Raw genomic sequence first — 19,797 nt, 5'->3', positions numbered from 1 at the left:
TGAAGTGGAATATGTAGCCTACTTGGAGCATGACATGGATGGGGACGTGGATGGTAGTTCCTCTGGATCTAGTGTCATAAAGCTCTGCATACACACTCCTCAGAACTGGCTAGAGTGGAAATCGGTTTTCCAAGTAGCTATGGAAGGGAATGGCCATGGGCTGAGCCTGTCAAAGGCACCATGTCATTTCTCCAACTTTTTAACGGCGGGCTCAGGTAGCAGCTTTCCCACTGACCCTTGTCAGTCATATGGATTGGAAGAAAACTGTATGTTTTATTGGTTTCATTTTATATCACACCTTCCTTTCATGATGGTGTATGCAGTAGTAGCTCTGATTTTGGTGGGGCTGTGAATCCATTAGAGGTTTCAGTCAGAACCAGGCAGAATTCTTAGAGGAGCTGTCCAAGGTGCTGATCCACCAGCCTTCCCTGGCTGTAGGTATAGCATACAAGGCGGTGCACACTGGATTTCCAAGTATGAGCCTCAGGGATCTCTGTCTTGTATACTAATACTTTTCTTTTTGCAGACTCAGTTTGATATTGCTGTCGCAAGTGAAATCATGGCAATCTTAGCACTGACCAGCGGCCTGTCTGATATGAAAGAGAGACTTGGAAAAATCGTAGTTGCTAATAGCAAAGCAGGGCAACCAGTGACAGCAGAAGATTTGGTATGGATCACATCATGCTTCTTGCAAGCTCTTTGCTTTTTAGGGGACAGTCCATCTTTTAAAAGTCTATCCAGCTAATTTTAGGGAAGTTCTGTCTCTAACTCACAGGATTGTGGTGATGATAAAATGGAGATCATGTTTGCCGCCTTGAGCTCCTTAGGGGAATGGGATATGAATGTTACAAACAAAGTTTTGAAGAATCAAATATGAAGAACTGTTCGTTATGGAGATTCATTTGTATAGCCTCTTAAGGTGCGATCTTATGCATGTATAGACAGAAAAAGTCCTACAACTCCCAGCATTTCCCAGCCAGCATGGCTGGCTGGGGAATGCTGGGAGAAGCTGTAGGGTTTTTTTTTCCCTGTCTAAACATGCATATGATATTGCCCATACTATCTGCATTAGTGGTTTTCAAAGCCTGGACAGCAGACGACCTGGAAGAGAAGCACAAGGTTTCAGGAAGGGATAGGATCCTGAAAAGGGTGGAGCTTTTGTCCCCTTGCCAACAAAAATATGGTGGATTGTTGGGCTTTAGCAAAGAACCCTGTTAATTAATCTTGGACCTGGGGGGGTTCCCACTCCCCCATCATCTCCTCTGATTTGGGCTGGTGCCAGATTTGACATACCTTGGGCAAGATTCCCTCCCCCTCTCCCAGCACTAGCTGGGTATCCCCCCCACCGGCAAGCTTACTAGGGCCAAAGGGCTGGGCGAGTGCAGGGATGGACATCAGTGGGAAGTTCAGTGCAGATAAGAAAAGTGACAGGTGAAACAGCTACAGCTGCATTTTTTATTTTTCCAGAATGCCTCTGGACCCCATGTCTTTGTTGGTGACTGCAGCTACTTCATCTTGGGCTTTTATCAGTGCTCTACTTTTTTATCAGAAGCCCTATTTTTAAAAAATCAGAAGTGAACCCTGACATTTGCCCCCATCATACTAGGTGTTAACCCAGGTCTGAGTTGATGCCTTGTTCTAATAGCATTTCCCTGTGTGTGGTTTACTTGGGGTTGGATAAGTCTTGTGGTTTGAGAGATGGGAGTCAGTATAGAAAGGGAGTCCGAGTTTTCTTTTGCTAATATAATTTTTTAATGCTGCTTTTCTGTTGTTTGATTTTCGTTTTCTTTTTTCGATTGTTTTTAATTTTATGTGAGCTATATATATATATATATATATATTATCTGTAAGCTGTCTGGAGTTGATTTTATCATAAAAAGGAGGATATAGATGACTAAATAAATAAATAGTTTGGGAAATACTGGCATACATGCATATATCCCCGTGTGTAAAAAAGGGGGAGTTGTTTTGCAGATAAAAACATGGGAGTGCAACTACAAATAACTTCTTGTTGAACAGTAAAAGCAGCATCCTAGATTTTAAGCCTCAGAAGTATTTTAATGTCACTCTGAGTGCATTCTTCCATTAACACTTAGTATGTATTAAAAAATGAACACATTTTTAAAGTTGCCTAATTTTTTGTATATTAAAATGATACTTTGACAAGGAGCCTTCAATTCATTATTTAATGTTCAGCCTAAACCACTAATTCCTTCTCTCTTTCATTTGTTTCGGATGTGAATAATGTTTAATATACCCTGCAAATATGCAATTTCTCTTAATTTCAGGGTGCTATGCCACATTTTCAGTGTAGTGTAATGAAATCTAAAATACACATTGGCCGATGAATACCAGATGCTGTAAGAGTTGGAGGTGGGAGGAGGCAGGGAAGAAAAGATAAACTGAATATTTCATAAACTCAGAGGCTCCTTTCACAAGTGTAATGGGTTTTAAAAAGCCAACCTCTGTAATGGAACTACAGAATTTGTTGCCAAAATATGGTGTTCATTGAACAGAGTTCTGAAGACTAGATTGCAATTTGGCTGCTGTATTATAGCAAACGTTTGATGGACAGATGCCATATCTCCATGGTAAATTAAACTTGCATGCTCAAGATTAGTATTTCAGCAGCCATGAGGAATATTAAATAAATATGTAACTATTTGTATAGCAAGGAAGCTTCTCAAGTTACTGCGCAAGAACTCTTAAAAAATGTTGAAGTCCAGTTACCTCTCTGGTAATATACTCATTTTACAAATAGCATACAGGTGAGGATATTGTCTTGAAACCTTAGGCTACAGGGTATTTTGTGCTGAATTTATGTTAGGCCTTTTGATAATTCTTTGGTCCCTATCTTAGTATTTAATCAAACACTTTTTTTATAACCAGTGTACTAAGAGGCTTTATTTCAAACTCAGTCAAACAAAATATCCACGCAGAGTTCTCATCTGTATTTTTGTGATAAACATTTCTAGGAAAAACTTAATTCAAATTTTAATCTTAAAGAGAAGGACCTTTGTCCCGGAATGAAGATGGTGTATCATAAGCAAAATTACATTGATATTAAAAAGCAGGAAAATGGGTTAGGAATGGCTGTGGGAGGGAGGCTGGGAAGTTGATTGCAGTTTTTTAAATTGATAATAAATTGTCCATTGCCAGCTTATGGAGAACTTGGCTTTCTATGAGGAAAGGCTCATAGAAACTTGGAAGACAGGTCAGTGGTTTTAAAAGTTACGCCTGGTGTAGAAAAAATGGATAAGGAGACAATTTTCTGCTTCTCTCAAAATACTGGAACCTGGAGTCATCCCATGAAGCTGATTGGGAGAGTTAAGATGGACCGAAGGAAGTAGTTCTTCACACATGGGATGCATTGCCACAATATGGGGATGGAAATTAACGTAGATGACTTATTGATGGCTTATCAATGGCTACTAGTCATGATGGTCAAATGCAACCTTCCTATTGCTGCTGAGAAGCAGTAGGGAAGGGCTATTGCCTCAATGACCTGCTTGCGGGTTTGTCAGAAGCATCCAGCTGATCCCTGCTGGAAACAGGATGCTGGACTAGATGGATCCTGCCCTAATCTGATATAGCAAGGTGATGACATCTGTCTGAGGCACAGCCATCTCTAAGACCATAGAGTAGATGGCCTTTCCCTGTAGATGTCTATGAAACTGCAGCTGCAATCAGAAAGGGTGTTCCAGTCCCCTGGTCATTTTGGTTGCCCCTTTCTTCATCTTTTTCAGCTCTATGGTGTCCTTTTTGAGCTCAGGATGACCACACCTGTATATGCTATTCAGTGCTAAATTAACAGTTTTCAGTGAACTGTGTCACTTTGCACTCTCACAATGAATCATGAGAGCCAGTACAGTGTGGTACTAGGAGGACCAGGGTTCAAGTCCCCACTTGTCCATGAAGCTCACTGGATGACTTTGGGCCAGTCACTGACTCTCAAGCTAACCTACCACACAGGGTTGTCGTGAGGATAAAATGGAGGGGAGAAGCATCATATATGCCATCTTGGGCTCCTTAAGATGTAAATGTAGCAAACTAAACATATAAATTTTATTATTTTTCCAAATACGAAGGGACAATAGACCATATTTTTCATTTTCTTAGCAATTCTGATCTTGTTTGGAAAGAGATTTCTCCATCGTCTGCTTTAGGTTTCACCATTATAAGTTATGTGATCTAATCTACAATCTTAACTACTTCCTAATAGCATTTTATTTATGGCTGTAAAAGGAGGGCATTTCTTTCCTGGTGGGCAATCAGACCCTTCCATAGAGTTGATCAGCTATACCCACCCTTTGCCTACAAGGCAGAACCAGCTATTCAAAACCTACACAATCCCACCTACAGTGTTCCACCAGAACAGAGGCCAGGTGCCCGTGAAGGCAACAGCTCTTGACCACTTATCCCTCATTGTCTCTGCTACATGCGGAGAAGTTTGGGGAAGGGATGAGGATAGTCTCTCAATTTGCACTGGCTTTGTAGGAGGCAGAAGTTTCTACAAAAGTCCCATGTAAAGGAAAAGAACACACAACACCAGGCTTACCAGTGTCCACTGGAATTTACATGGGGAATCCGCCCTCTGCCCCTCTAACTAGCTTTGGAAAAGGAAAGAAGCAATATGAGCCCCTCTCACCCTTATGTATCTGCTTCACAGGCACCATGGAAGGGCAAAACAGCATGAAGGACTCTGGGTGCTGCTACAAAAGGACCCTGCCCATGCCCAGAGTCCTCTAGTGCTGCCATTGACTTCTGCAAAACCCAGTGCAAAGACAGATCTCTGAAACATGCAGGGATCTTGGGGAATGGTTTATTATTGTGGAGGAAGGGGACCTTACCAACACTAGCAGGAGTGCTGAACCTCTAGCCTGAGATCCAAATCTGGTCCTTGCGGCCCTTCTCTGACCACCAATGCTGCTCTGGCTTTTGTGCCAGAGGTTTAGTTTCTGGCAGGAACAGCTTTCAGTTAAAATGTGCTGGTATGTGCTCGGACGACAGCAACAAGGCCTTCTTGGTGGTGGCCTGCAATTATGGAATGATCTCCCCAATGAGGCCCATCTGGTGCCAACACTGTTATCTGTTTAGCCCCTGATTAAAACTGCCCTCTACTGTCAGGCACTTGGCAACATATAATGGATTTTTAAATCAGGTCTTGGATTGTCTTTGGCTGTTTGTTTAAACATTGTTTTTAGTTATATGTTATCTGTTGTGTATGCTATCTGTTTCTTTGTCTTTACGTAAATGATTTTCATACGTTGTATAATGGTTTTTAATGGTTTTTATTTTTTGTGAACCACCCAGAGAGCTTCAGCTATGGGCAGAATAGAAATGTAATGAATGAATGAACCATGAATGATGGCAAGCTAAGAAGACCAAGCTATAATTCATTGGCCTGTATCTTTAAATATTTGTATTTTCTCTGCACATACTACTTTTCAAAGTGCATTGTGTTGAATATTGTTACTAAGAAGCTTATTTATCTTTCATTCTGTCTTTTAAAAATAGTGATACCAACACCCTATGAAGAGAAATCATGTTTTTAACAGTTGTGAGTGCGCTAAGCAAAACTTAATTTGTTCAGCTACTTAACTTGAACTAGTTGTAAGTTTCAAAAAAGATTAACCTTAACACTAAAGCTAAAACTAAACTAAAGTCACTCTGTTTTTTAGGGAATAACTGGTGCTTTGTCAGTTTTGATGAAGGATGCAATTAAACCGACATTAATGCAAACATTAGAGGTGAGTTCAGTCATCCCTAATCTTTCACTTACTTTCTTATTAACACTAAATTGGTAGAGTGATGTTTGTAAAAGATTTTAAAATTAAAGATCATGTCTAACCACTGGTGGAATGAACATTGCTGATGGAAGGGATTTCCCCTTCTTCCTTCCAGCCCCCTGTGTGTTCTTCCGTTCTCTGGAAGGCTGGGGGATCCCCCTGATTAGGATTGGGTGGGAAAAGGGGGGGCTGCAGGGGAGTGGGGAGGAGAGGAAAGGGAAAAACTGTTGTGCTCCCAGAAGTCTGCTTGCATATGTTGGATATCGCTGTATTGATTGATTACATTTCTATACTGCTCGTTATCCAAAGGTCACTGGGCAGTTTACGGGACAAAGCATAAAACCATGAAATACAACAACATAATAAAACATAATATAAAGCCATACATTTTAAACAGAATTAAACCAAAGTAGTAACCAAGATAAAAGCCAGCAGCAGTGCAAAGATCTAAAAAAAATATGCACCAACACAATTTTTAAGGGCTAAGAAGTGCAATTGTGGAACTGATTATACTGTATAGCTCCTTATCGCTTTTCATATTTGATTTATGTGGGCATTGTAGATTGAGAGGCTGGCTTTTGTTTCTTGACCTCCAGATCTTTAGAACTTACATTACAATACCTGTGCTAGAAGCATAGTATATTTGATGAGGTACTTCTGTATTAAACATACTGCTGCATTAGGATTTGGAATGTTACTGTTCAAAAAACAAAAAGGAAAGTATTATAAAGCATCATTTTCTATTTTATAATTTACTTTTATTGATTAGAGTGTTAGACTGGGACTCAGGAGACTTGGATTCTAGTCTCCACTCAGCCATGATGCTAGTCACTGACACTCAGTCTAACCTATCTCACAGAGTTGTTGTGAGGATAAATGGAGAGGAGGAGGATCGTGTGCCCTACCTTGGGCTTCTTGGAGGAAAGGAGGGATATAAAGGTAACAAACTGGCAAACAAACAGATAGATCTTGGTACCACTTTAGAAATGGAGATGCAGCAATTCCTTACGTTAAGGCAAGACAGTTTTACTTGCAGTTTCTTAAAAACGTAAGTAGCATCTGTTGGGTTGGATCCAGAGGTCTTGTGAGTGAAGAACCATCTGCAGCCCCCTGCAACTCTTCAAAATGTCCTTTCAGGTGTTGAAGACCCTCCAAAACAATGTGGGAGGTGATGCAGGAGGCTGCACAGGGAAAGGGAACTTCTCATTGCTCCCTCTTCCAGCAGGAGTGAACAGAAGGAGGCCTTCCTTCTGTGAAATGGTTACTCTGAGTCAAAGTCGTCGTCGTCTTTTCATCAGAGCCATTTAGCCTAGCATATGTGCACTTTTTTAAAAAAACACGTTATTTCTCTGTTGAAAACTTTTTGCATTATCACATTCCTTGTATATAAGAGGGTTTCGATTTATGTGGTGAATGTTATTAGAACCAGCTTTCTCTGTGCCTAATTTTGGTTTGGTTTTACCAATCATCCTTTCATGTGGCAAAATAGGATGTGCCCATGGGTGTTTTAGCAATATTTCAGCATAACATTCAATTTTTATATATGTAAAACCTACGGATCATAAGAATTATGAACAATAATGCTGCCATACCAAATTATTCTTCAGATAGTATCAATGATTTAGCATTATCGGGTTATTGTTATTTTTAAACACATACACACAGCTGTTATAGATGTTATATACTTGGAAGAATTTGTTTGTCTTTTCAAACACCACCAGTATTTCAGCTTGTGCTTGGTTGTAGACATGTGTTACAGCTTTTTAAAAGCATTGTTTAGTATCCTTTTTGGTACTACCTACACTATTACTATGCATTTATATAGCACTTGATAGCCTCACATGCATTATATTACAAATCCAAATTACTGCCCTAGCAGTGAGAATCCAGCACAGCGATATTTATTTATTATTTTATTTACTGTTACATTTATATCCTGCCTTTCTTCCTCTTGCAAGGAACCCAAAGCAGCTTACATGGTCTTCCTCCTTTCCGTTTTATCCTCACAACAACCCTGTGAGGTAGGTGAGGCTGGAGTCAGTGGTCACCCAGTGAGCTTCATGGTCATGTAGATCTCCCGAGTCTTAGTCCAAAATTTCTAACCACTACACCACACTTGCCCATCACTATAAGATTTGCTATAAAAACAACTTGCTGGCTGATTGAATGAAACCCACATAGTACTGCACTAAAACTGTTTATCTGGTAAATGTTATCAGTAATTTATTGATCTGAGAAGAATAAATATGAATTGTATTTGTTCAGTGATAATGATACCATCAGGTACTGGTTTTGCTATTTCCACCTTTTGCTGTTTTTCTACAGCTTCACTTTCAAAACACAAATAGGCATAGTAGAATAGCTATTGGATTATTGATATAAAATGTATTTTAGATAACTCCCCCCCACCGCCACATTTGTGTTGCATTCCTTTCTTCACTCCCTTGGCCTCCTCCATTAATAAAAGAGAACTTGTGTTTTCACAGATGGAATTGCCATAGGCTCTCCCTTTCATATGTCTCCTAGATAAATTTTAGAACTGTTGAGTCAGATAGACATTTATTAGAACCCCGTGGATCAAAAATGAATTAAAAGAGTTACCACCAGATATATTATTTTTCTTTTAATGATATAATTAATTTTTAACCTTGGAATCCTTTACATGGGCAGTATCCAGTTGGACTCTAGCACAAACATAAATTACAGTGTGCTAGAGCATTTAGCACAATACCAATAGTGTTTACTGGCACTGTGGGTTTCCCACTGTGTTCAATGAGGCTTAAATAGCCTAAGTAATTCTTCTCTAATCTGGTGCCCTCCAGATGTGCTGGACTACAAGTCCAGCATTCCTGACCAATGTTCATGCTGACTGGGGCTGATGGGATTCGAACTCCAAAAATCTGGAGGGCACTAGGTTGGGAAAGGCTGTCCTAAGCAGCTGGCTTATGACGTTGAACTGGTTCGCAGAGTAACTGTGGGTTGAAGAAGCCATGCTGGCTTGTTTAACACATGGCATACAGGGTGCCATTTGCCTAATTACGTGCTTGGTGTGGCATGTTGTGTTGTCCAGACCTGGGGAACTTGGAAGGGGAAACAACAACCCTCAAATAACCCATGGACTGTTGTTGTGTTATTTGGTTCTTTCCCTTTCCAACAACCAGTACCACCCAAGTTCAGACAACATGACAAGCTGGCATGGACTGCAGCTTCAATAAGCCACTGTGCTTTGTTTAACCTATGGTAATCAAACAAACCAACCCAATGAGAAGTTGGAAGCAGCAGGTCTGGTCATACTTTTCTGGAGAAAGTGGAGGTTTTTAAAGTTCCTCAGTAGAAAGGAATTTATTTTTTTGAAAGCACTCAATCATAAGGGGCTGGTTCAGTTGCTGGAATAGCACAAGAAAAGAGTTGTGCTTGAACAACTGAAGCAGTAGCCTAAACATGGATTCCAACTTAATCATGAAAGCTCCCTGCAGTCTCATTCTACCTTATTGAACACCAGAAGACATTGCTATAGAACTATTTTAACAGAAGCAGGAGATACCATGTTGTGCCACCGCTGTGATCCTAATGGTCTTATGGTGCTTAAGGATCTCACACAAAGTCTCTTAGTTGCTCTGCAGCCATTCTTTCCTGCTTCACTCCAGACATTGACTTGTTCAGAAGACCACAGGGGAAAAGAACCTATTGTGGGTTCTTTCCCCACACAACCACAATCTAGCGCAGAGTGCTGTGTAATCTGAACCCATCGTGCAGTGCTCGTGAGTTGTAGGATGAGTATGAAGCTACCCCATCTGGGTTTGAATGACACAGCAACCCACTCTCCATTATGGGTAATAATATAAATTGTGGCTGGCATGCGCTGGGGTGGGGAAAGAACACACAATGGCTTCTTTCGCCCCTGTGATCATCCGAACCTGGTCAATATCTCAATATGACTTTCCCCTCCCCAATTCTAATTGCTCTGTGTGTGGGTGTAGGTGGATTTCATGGAGATTGGAGGCTTAAACTTCCCCTCCGGATTTGCTGTGATATTTTAACGAATTATTATGTTTTATATTAGCCATTTCAAATAGAGGAGGAGAGGGATGAGGGGAAATTCAGAGTAATAACGACATATATAAAATAATGGCATATATATAGGTTAATAATGGCATTATTGTAAAGTAAGTTTTTTTTTAAAAAAAAAAGTGGATTTGGTTTTGAGAGAGGTGGTTATGCATGACAGTAATCACAATATAAATGTCCAAAGGTGTGCTGGGGAAATGTTGTTGCACGCCCAAATGTTCAAAGAACATTAGCATGTTCAAGGTGCCTTCCCCATGCCTGGTATTTAATTTTAAAAAACAACAACACACATGACATGAATCCTAAACACATAGTTAATGTCACATGTAGGATAATCACTAATACAAAATATGTGCAATGTATTTAATGATTATTTTCTTGTGCTCTGATTACTGTTTTGTTTTTTGTTTGTTACTTTTAGGGTACTCCAGTTTTTGTGCATGCTGGACCTTTTGCAAATATTGCTCATGGTAATTCTTCTGTTTTGGCAGACAAAATTGCCCTTAAATTGGTTGGCAAAGAAGGATTTGTAGGTGAGTGCAAACTCATTTCGTTTGGCTTGTTCATATAGAGTAGGGATAGTTTTATGTAACATTAGTTACAGGGAAGGTCTGTAGCTCAGTAGTAGAGCATATGTTTCATGCAGTGGCCAACCAGCTATTGACTAGGGAGCCACAACTAGGACATGGTGCAAGAGCACCCTCCTGCCCATGTTCCCCAGCAACTGGTGCACACAGGCTTACTGCCTCGGATACTGGAGGTAGCACATGACCATCAAGGCTAGTAGCCATTGATAGCCTTTTCCTCCAGGAATTTATCCAACCCCCTTTTAAAGCCATCCAAATTGGTGGCCATTACTACATCTTGTGCTAGTGAATTCCATAATTTAACTATGCGCTGTGTGAAGAAGTACTTCCTCTTATTTGTCCTGAATCTCCCACTAGTCAGCTTATTGTGATGACCCCGGGTTCTAGTATTTTGAGAGAGGGAGGATTGCCTTCCTATCCACATTCTCCACACCATGCATAATTTTGTACACCTCTATCATGTCTCCCCTTAACCTCCTTTTTTCCGTTGCTAAACAATCTCAGCTGTTGTAACTTTCCCTCATAGGGGACCTGCTCCAGCCCCTTAATCATTTTCGCTGCCCCTTTCTGCACATTTTCCAGCTCTATGTCTTTAATTATTTTCTTTTAGGCAGATTTCAGATAAGTGGCTTCACACATGAATATAATATGATAAAATCATGACATTGCCACTTCAGAATTGAAGTTGTGCATTGGCTCTTAGAATGCATATTACTTAGCAGTTTATTTAACCTTGTGAAACTCTAGAATAGTTTGTCTCTAAAGAGCTGTTATGCCATCTATCAAGGACAGGAATAGACATATAAATTAAAATATTTTTAAAAGGCCATAATCTGGTGAATAGAGTTTGGGTAAATTTTTGCTGCTTTTTGTCCAGATGTGCTTGCTCTCTCTCTCACAGAATAAGTTCATCACCATTTCCAGTTTAGGGAAAGAAGAGAATGCATTACATATTTTTATTTTTAATAACATACATAAATAATAAACAAAAATACAAATAAAAATGCAGCCATAATTATCTCACCCCTCCTCCCCTCATAGGAAATCAGTGATACTATTATATCTATTGCAATATATCATAATATATGCATATATAAATATACAAGCACATATGTATCATTACATATTTTTATAATTCTTTTATTAAGATTTTTTATTGAAGAGGTTTTTTTATATATATAAAGTATTCAAAACACTCCCTTCTCATACCCCCTTTAGGATACAAGTGTTTTCTGTTACTGCACTAGTAGGTTATTGGAGAAATTTTGGCAGGCTTTTGTGTGCTGTAAGCCTAAGCAGAATAAGCTTTAATAAGCTTTCTAAATAATTTACTTTCTCTATACTACACTGAAAATGTCCATCAAATAAAATGACTAACAGTAGTTGCTTAGCTATCTATGCAGCATGCACACAGTTGTATTTCAAGAATACTTTTATATACAGCCACACTCAAAAGTATACACAAAAGGTTTATAACTCACATTGTAAAAATGGTGCAGCATGTGTGTTTAAAATAGAAAATGAATGATATCCATTACTTTTTTAAAAAAAATCTTTTTAAAGTGCTTTGCAGTATTTCTTTGGCACTAGTCTTTTCTCCAAAAAAGGAAGCAAATCCTAAATGCTTTGCTTTAAACTTCTTTTGGTAACACAAACACTTGGGATGTCTTAATATTTGCATTGTTCAGGGTTCTTAATAGTCGCTCTTCTTTGCCTGACTTCACTGAAAAGTCACCGTGCATTGACTGTTCCAGAGAGTGTTAAATTTAAACCCTTAGCTATCCCATGTCATAACATAGCTTTTGTAGTTACATTTCTCTTCATAGTTAAGGAAATATGTCTTCTCTTAGCATGCTACTGCAGCAATAAAATTTCTCCTTTCCTGTCTTTTGGGTCAAATGTTAAATTAATTAAGGTCAAGTTCTAGGAGAGAGAATAGAGAGGTCTGGGGCTACTTAGTGTCCATCCTTAAGTGCCCATCAGTAATAAGAAACTGTAAGAGAGCGGTATAGAAGTGCAATAAATAAATAAATAAGGAGTGCCTCTTTCAGTATGAAGATTACAATCAACATCTGAAGCTCTCGTCTGAGGGAGGTTCGGAGGATGGCAGCAATGAAGAGGGCCTTCCCAGTGATGGCTCCCGATTGTGCAGTGCTCTCCTCAGTGAAGTCTACCTGGTACTAACCTTGTCATCTTTTTGGCCCCAGGTTTAGAGCCGCCCAGAGGAATCTGGGGACCTGGGGCAGTGGGATTTTCGGGAGGCCCTGTCATGCAGGGGGCCTTGGTTCATGTTAATGGCTCACATTTTATTTTTAAAAATGCTTATCTCCCCCAGCCTCCACTGCACCCCTTCTGCCCACCCATCCCTAGACAATTCTGACCAGTTAACTTTCTTAAATTCCCAGGCATTTGACAGCTTATGGGGCATTTTATTGTCAATTTTTTTTATCTAGCCCTGGTAGTTCTATTGTTAATTATTTTTAATTCTTTCAAACTGTTCTACATTTTTGTATGATAAAGGTGTTATATTATGTTTTATTATGTTGTAATAGCTCCGGCTATTGGATGGTATAGAAATGGAATGAATGAATGAACGAACGAACGAACAAATGAACTGTTAGCCAACTTCTCCCCAACTGCATTACAGGGAACGTTCTAAATTCCCTCTGACCTGAAAAAACTGCTTGCAATGTGAATGCAGTTGGTGAGATGGGGCAGGCTGTAGTTTACAGGAAGAAAATTTTGTGTTGCTTATGAAGAGTATGAACTCTGGGTTTGAAGACAACAGACCCCATTATTAGCCCCATTGGTTTGGAAATCACACAACTTGACCTAAGGATGTGAAAAAGCTGTCCTATATATTACAGAGAGAGACATGTGGCTGTTATTATTTATCATAATGTGACATGTGGCTGTTATTTTTTTTATCATAATGACCTTGTTCAGACAACATGCTAAGCCATGGTGGTTAAACATTTTTAGTTAAACATTATGGCTTAGTGTGTCATGTCAACCATTCCTAAGCATGGTGGCTACATAACCATAGTTTAAACACGCTGGCTAACCATTTGCTTCAAAAGGGTTAGCAGCGTAACTGGCATAGCATGTCATCTGAACAGCCCCAATGTGAGTCGAATTGTAAATAGCAGATAGAAGGTGAAGACATACAAGTCTACAAGATTGTTATCATTCTTTGCAGGTCCAGCACCGGACTTCAGGGTGCCTTCAGGCACAGTGCTGCCGAAGGCCCCCAGCCCCACTCCTCTTCTTTGCTTTTGCCACCATCCATGCCCTCTGCTGTCCACCACCATCTCCCCCTCTGTTCCTATCAACACCATGCCCTACCCGTCCACCCCCTCCTGTCTGCTACCAAATGCCTGGCTCTGACTTTTTATAAGGCCAGGCATTGTGGAGAGATGTCCATGGAGATTGCCTGTGCTATGGTTGATTTCCCGGGACACCTCTCCTTAGTAGCAGCCGCCCGTCCTCTGTTAGCTGTGGCTAAACAGAGGACAGGCAGCAGCTTCTGAGCAGAGGTGTCCTGGAGATCACCCATAGTGCAGGCAAATTCCTAAGACGTCTTTCCAGGCTCCACAATGTCTGTCTCTGAAAAAGGACCCCATCAGAGCCAAGCATTTATGTCTGGCCAGCTCTCTGAAGAGCCACACTGGCCACTTTCTCCTGTCAATGTGGCTCTCAATGGAATGGGTGGCAGTGGTGAGGGGAGGGTCTTAGGGGTTGGCAGGGATGGGCCGTTCTGAGCCTGAGGGCCTTCGGCAATTGCCCAGTCTCACCGACTCCTGACACCAGTCCTGGTTGTACCTCTCTCTGTTTTCTAGCCCTTATCAGAGTGGAGGCCTGATCTTAAAATTACGTCAGCTGGGTGTTTAATGGTCAAGTGCTGGAAACAACACAAATCCAAAGCAATGGAGGGACTGGGTAGGAGAAGACAAATATACCAAAGTTTATCTGAAGACTCTTAAGCAATTGTTTATACAGCCACTGGTTTTATTTTCCTCTATTTCATCTTCATCACTTTCCCCAGTAATGCGAGAGAAAGTTTCTGCAAATAATTATCTCTTGTGGGAAATGTTTTCAGTATAAAGGAGTCTCATTTGGAAGTACGTCATATTTTAAATGAAGAATAGCCCAGTGGGCATGCTTCATTCTATCCAGCTGTGTGTCTTCTCAAGCCAAACAATAAGGGAAGTGGAATCATTACTTGATGGGATTTTAGTAACTGAGGTTATTGATGGGTGCAGTGACAAAACACAGAGACAAAAATGGAAAAATACAGCTTGATGCTTTCCTAAAAGAGAGAGAGAGAGAGTCTAAATTGCATTATTATTGCTAGATAATATTGTTAATGCATGGATCAACATTCGAGGAATGGCTCAGGCGATCAACAAGCATACTTCTCTGTGTATCCTTAAAGAAAAAAAAGCTAACTGCTCCAAATTTAATACTCCAAAAAGTTGTTTTAGGGGTGTCCATTTCAGTGATGCTTCACATCTATGTATCAAAACATAAAACTGTAAATAAAAAACTGAATATACAGAGAAAAACCCAGTTTTACCATTGTTTGCACGCTCAGCCATGAGCTGCAGCCAATCACAATTGACAAAAAACCCTTATTTTTTCTTTCTTTTTAGATGTTTAGCTAAAACGATTTAAATGCACACCTACATTCTAGCCATATTAGGGATTTCACACTCATGTCATTGCCATTACATGAGGGAGAGAACAGGGCTGCATTTGCTGGCGCTGGCACCACCATCATGTCCCATGCTAACCACTTGTCCTTGCCTCCCATAGAGTGGAAGGAAGGTCTGAAGTGGGGCGCATGCCTTAGATGTAACAGGAAGCTAGCACTTCCTAGAGCAAACCCGAAAATTCGTGTTTCCAGAATGGGACAGGTCAGCGCGGTTCCCTTCTATGAGCTCTGCTGACTTGTTCCATTCCAGAAAAGCTAGTTTGGGCTAGTTTCTGGGGTTGCTCTAGGAAACACTCGCTTCCCATTGCGCTAGTGGTCATTCCCCTGAGCGCAAGGGCAGCTTTGAATACTGATGACGACAGGCTCCCCATGTTACTTAAAGCCTGATCATGGAGGGTTCTAAGTCATGCAGAGCAGATGCCCCACTTCAGACCTCCCCGGCACACGCACACACACACACACACAGATGTTGGAGGATAGTAGGGGATACAGGGCTGGGAGACACTACGGCAGCCCCACACTCCCCTCAGACAATGGTTAATTGCATGAAGATGAATTCCAAGAAAGGGCTTCTGTGTTAAAATAGGGACGCATGTGTGCCCCAGTGCAAATTTAGGGGGTGGATCTGCAATTTACCATTTTTTTAAAAAATTAAATTTTCAAAACACAGACAGGTGGAGAGGGGGAAAGGTCTCAAGTAGAGAATGATACGCTGGGTTTCATCTTTATATAGGTGTACTGAAAGCAGTGGGGTTTGATTAGGCTACCCAAGTGTAGAAGAAAATAGGATACGGAGTATAGAACCAACTGTAAATGCAGAAAAAGTTTTTTCCCTCGTACTACTTGCCTGATGCCTGCAAGGTTGGCATCTGGAGAATTGCCTCTGCTAAGGATCGTGGCTCCTGGACAGGTTCATAAGGGAATAGGCAGTTCTTTGTGTATCCTGGTTCCACACTGTTTAGGGCTTTGCAGGTCAAGACCAGCACCTTGATTTGTACCCAGAAACAAAGTGGCTCTAGTTAATGTCGTGAGAGCTGCACTGAGGAAAGTGAAGTTTGTTCTGCAGTTCACTCTCCTGTGAGATCATTTTGCAAGACTTGCAGCTGGGATGACGCTGCCTGCAAGCCTGCAAAGAAACAGGCTGGATAAGCAAACAAACTTAGACAAAGAAAGGAGGGGACGGTGCCATTCCATCTCCAGTTGGATTCTCTGGCATCACTCCATGTATTAGTACATGCCAAGTGTTTTTAGAGTTGAACCTCCGTGTTCTATTATACCAAAGATTGTTTGCCTTTTGTTTTCAGATATCTGTGTACACACATGGGTCCCAGTTTACTTTTTAATATTGTTTTTCACTTTTATCTTTTACAAAACATTGATGTATACTGCTCTGAAGATAATGGAAATATTCTGTTCATTAGGCATCTGCTAACAAACATCGCTCTAGCACCATCTCTCATGATAATTTATAGACCTAATATAAGCCAGCTCAGCAGATTTCCCCCCACTATGAAATATAGCCAACACAGGAAAATTCTTTATCTCCCATAGGCAAAAATTACTAGAGGTCACTCTCCCTCCCTCTCTTTTTAGGAATTCATAAATCAAATCTAGCAACCCTGTCAAAAGTACTGCTTCTCATAGCTCACTCCTATCAACTCACAAAATAACAGGGTTCTCCAGTTCCAATTAAATATATGTGAGAGGGAGGGGGAATAGTAGTAACTCTCTCTCTCTCTCTCTCTCTCTCTCTCTCTCTCTCTCTCTCTCTCTCTCTCTCTGTGTGTGTGTGTGTGTGTGTGTGTGTGTGTTTCCTGCCATTTCTACAATTTATCTTCATATAAACAAAAGTGAACATAAGAAAATCCAAGGGCAAATGAGCTATTCTATTGGAGGACCAGATATAATTGAGAAGTAGACTGAAGCAAATAAGCCAGGCTAAAGGAGTGATGTCTTTTACCTGAGATTTCAATTCGGGAATGGAGGGGAGAATTTGAAGCTGGAAATAACCTTCCCTTCCTCCCACTACTTCTCCACTCCTGAAGTAGCTTTTCATCCCCACAATAGGGCCATTGGGCTACTGTTATACATTTTTGCATGCAATATGTAATTTGGCCAGCTGTAATAACTGAAAGTTTCGGTCTCTAAAAACAACAACTCAAGAGCTGCTTTTTGGAATACCCAGTTTTATGACATATTGAGAATCAGAAGCTTTCCATTTGCATCAGACCTTTCCTTTGAGCTACTCCTAGTCTTTTACTATGTCAGTATGATATGAATACAGGCCCACATTCTACAACAGGAACCATACAAAATCTCAGTAAAACAAACACTCCCCCACTCCATCCTGCAATTGAGTTTTGTTGTGCAGTAAGTGGAAGGCATTACTGGAATATATTTCTCCAGACAAGGAGTATATTTCTCCAGATAGATAGATAGATAGCAAGCAGTCAGCAGTTTGAAGCAGCCTGTGATCTGACTTGTGATGCAGCCTTGCACTCTTGTGATTGATGACTTAAAACTTGCTGTGTCCTGGACGATTGCACCAAATGATAGAGACATTGATCATCCTGAGTCAACACTGCCTTCAGTGGTCTGACATCTGCTGATATCTTTGTGAACAGCAAGTTGCACCTTCTGTATATGCACCATATTGGTGCACCGGTATATTTGGCTCCTCTTTTTTCAACAGTTTCTCCACTTCAACAGAAATTTCCCACCCTGACATTCAGCTGATTGGATAAGGTGAACTTGGAGTAGAGGCTTCTATAGAGGCTGGCAGTAACTTATTGTTGTAAAACTATTTATCACTCACTAAGCCTATTCCCCCCAAAAGTGCCTTTATCTTTTCTATTTTGGAGCTGATTAGTCTTACTTTGGAGAATTACAGGGCTTCAGCCTTCTTGGAAGCCATACACACAGACCTGGAAGCCTGCCCTTAATCACAGGAGCACTTGGATAGGTTGGCCTGGTTCAGACAACACGCTAAACCATGCCGCTTAACCACAAAATGGTTAATGGAATGCATTAAAGTCAATGCATTCTGTTAACCATTTTGTGGTTAAGTGGCATGGTTTAGCGTGTTGCCTGAACCAGGCCATTGTGGTTATCCAGAGAGAAAAATAAGTGTTTAGAATGTTGGACTTAGACCTAAGTTTATTGGGTGACCTCAAGCATGTTACCATCTCTCAGCCTAACTTACTTCACAGGGTTGTTGTGAAGATAAAGGTGTGGGAACCATGTATACTGCCCAAAGCAACTTGGAGGATAGGCGGAATGAAACTCTAAATAACAATACCATAGCAGTATTTTGCATATTGTCGGGCATATTCATTTTCTTAGTAATTCACATGTTCCAGGCCTGAGCCTTGCCATTGAAAACAAACATTGTCCGGCTGTTTCTGTTCTTTTGGAAACGAATTCTATTCTGAAATGCAAATGTTTTCTTTTCCAAAAATGAGCCATCTTACTACTGCGCATTTTGGTCAGTGCAATGCATATTTGATCTTCTTATCAATGCATTTTTGTGAAATGCAAGGAAGTTGTAATATTGGTCCCTACTTGAGCCAAATGACTAGATAATTCACAGATAAACAATGCGCAAGTGAGTGTTCTATCACTTGGTTTTATGTTTGTGGCATGTTGTGGCTATTTATAAGTCTACGAAAAAGCAACTACATCCAAATGAATCTTGCATGTGGTAAGGTACATTTTACTATGTCCCTGTTACCTACATTATTACCTATAAAAATATAATAAATAAATAAATAAATATATTTCAGCAGTGTGGCACAGTATGGCCCCCACCGAAAAGCAGTTGTCGATATCCCCTCTTTGTATACAGACTTGTATGCAACCCTGTATACAAATAATTTTCAAAGGTTGTCTGTTTTTTTCCTAGGATGTGGAAGGACGAAGAAGTATGTGCTTAAGGTTTTATCTCATGATATTTATGCACAGAATTCCACTTGTATTATGTTGTTAATTTGAAATCTTAAAGTGGAATACACTTGTAATTGGGAGACCTCACCATGCATGACACATACATGAAGAACCTGGGCCCAGCTGCCCAGCTCAGGCTAGGGACCATGTGAAGAAAGCGCCCTGCAAACTGTGATGCTCATGGCGTCTGCAAAGAGAGGAGATCCCGCTGTTTCCTCCCTTCCAAGGACCTCTTGTGTAAAATGAAACGATTGCCATCCTCCACTCTCTGGCATGTCACAGAGCAGAGAGGACCGCAACCCTTCCCCTTGTGCAGCAGGGATCTCTGGGGAATGAAGCAGCAGTACAGCTTCCTCTCAATGCACAAGCCTGTTTAAATGGAAACAATTCCCCTTCCCCCCCCCCTTAGGATGTTGTGGATACATGGAGCAGCCTGGTCTTTGGTATTTTTTTACTAGGAAGTAAGGGCTGCTGAGTTCAGTGGGCCATACTCCCAAGTAAGTGTGCATGGCATAGTAGCTTACAGCCAAACTACATGTGATCTTTGCATCTATCAGGCAGAGTTTTTAAAAATACAAATTGCACTAAGTTAGGGAGGTGGGAGCTGATAATTAATGGGATGGAATCGGGTGTACAGGGGGGATTTAACTCTATCTCCGCAGAGCGGTAAAGCAGCAGTTTCTGCAGCTGAAACTCT

At 40.7% G+C, this 19,797-nt stretch overlaps 1 protein-coding gene across 1 annotated transcript in view; it reads left to right on the top strand.

Annotated features, from left to right (window-relative positions):
* Positions 1–19,797, top strand: part of MTHFD1L (methylenetetrahydrofolate dehydrogenase (NADP+ dependent) 1 like) — a 150,426-nt gene that overhangs the window by 57,595 nt on the left and 73,034 nt on the right. The window contains exons 18-20 of the mRNA XM_063124539.1: positions 527–667; positions 5,682–5,750; positions 10,279–10,390. Of these exons, the coding sequence (XP_062980609.1) occupies positions 527–667; positions 5,682–5,750; positions 10,279–10,390 (322 nt within the window). The remainder of the gene's footprint in view (positions 1–526; positions 668–5,681; positions 5,751–10,278; positions 10,391–19,797) is intronic.

Source organism: Elgaria multicarinata, chromosome 4 (genome assembly GCF_023053635.1).
Source record: "Elgaria multicarinata webbii isolate HBS135686 ecotype San Diego chromosome 4, rElgMul1.1.pri, whole genome shotgun sequence".
Taxonomy (NCBI): domain Eukaryota; kingdom Metazoa; phylum Chordata; class Lepidosauria; order Squamata; family Anguidae; genus Elgaria; species Elgaria multicarinata.
The sequence above is the reverse complement of the archived record's forward strand: the minus strand, read 5'-3'. Positions and strand labels throughout refer to the sequence as shown.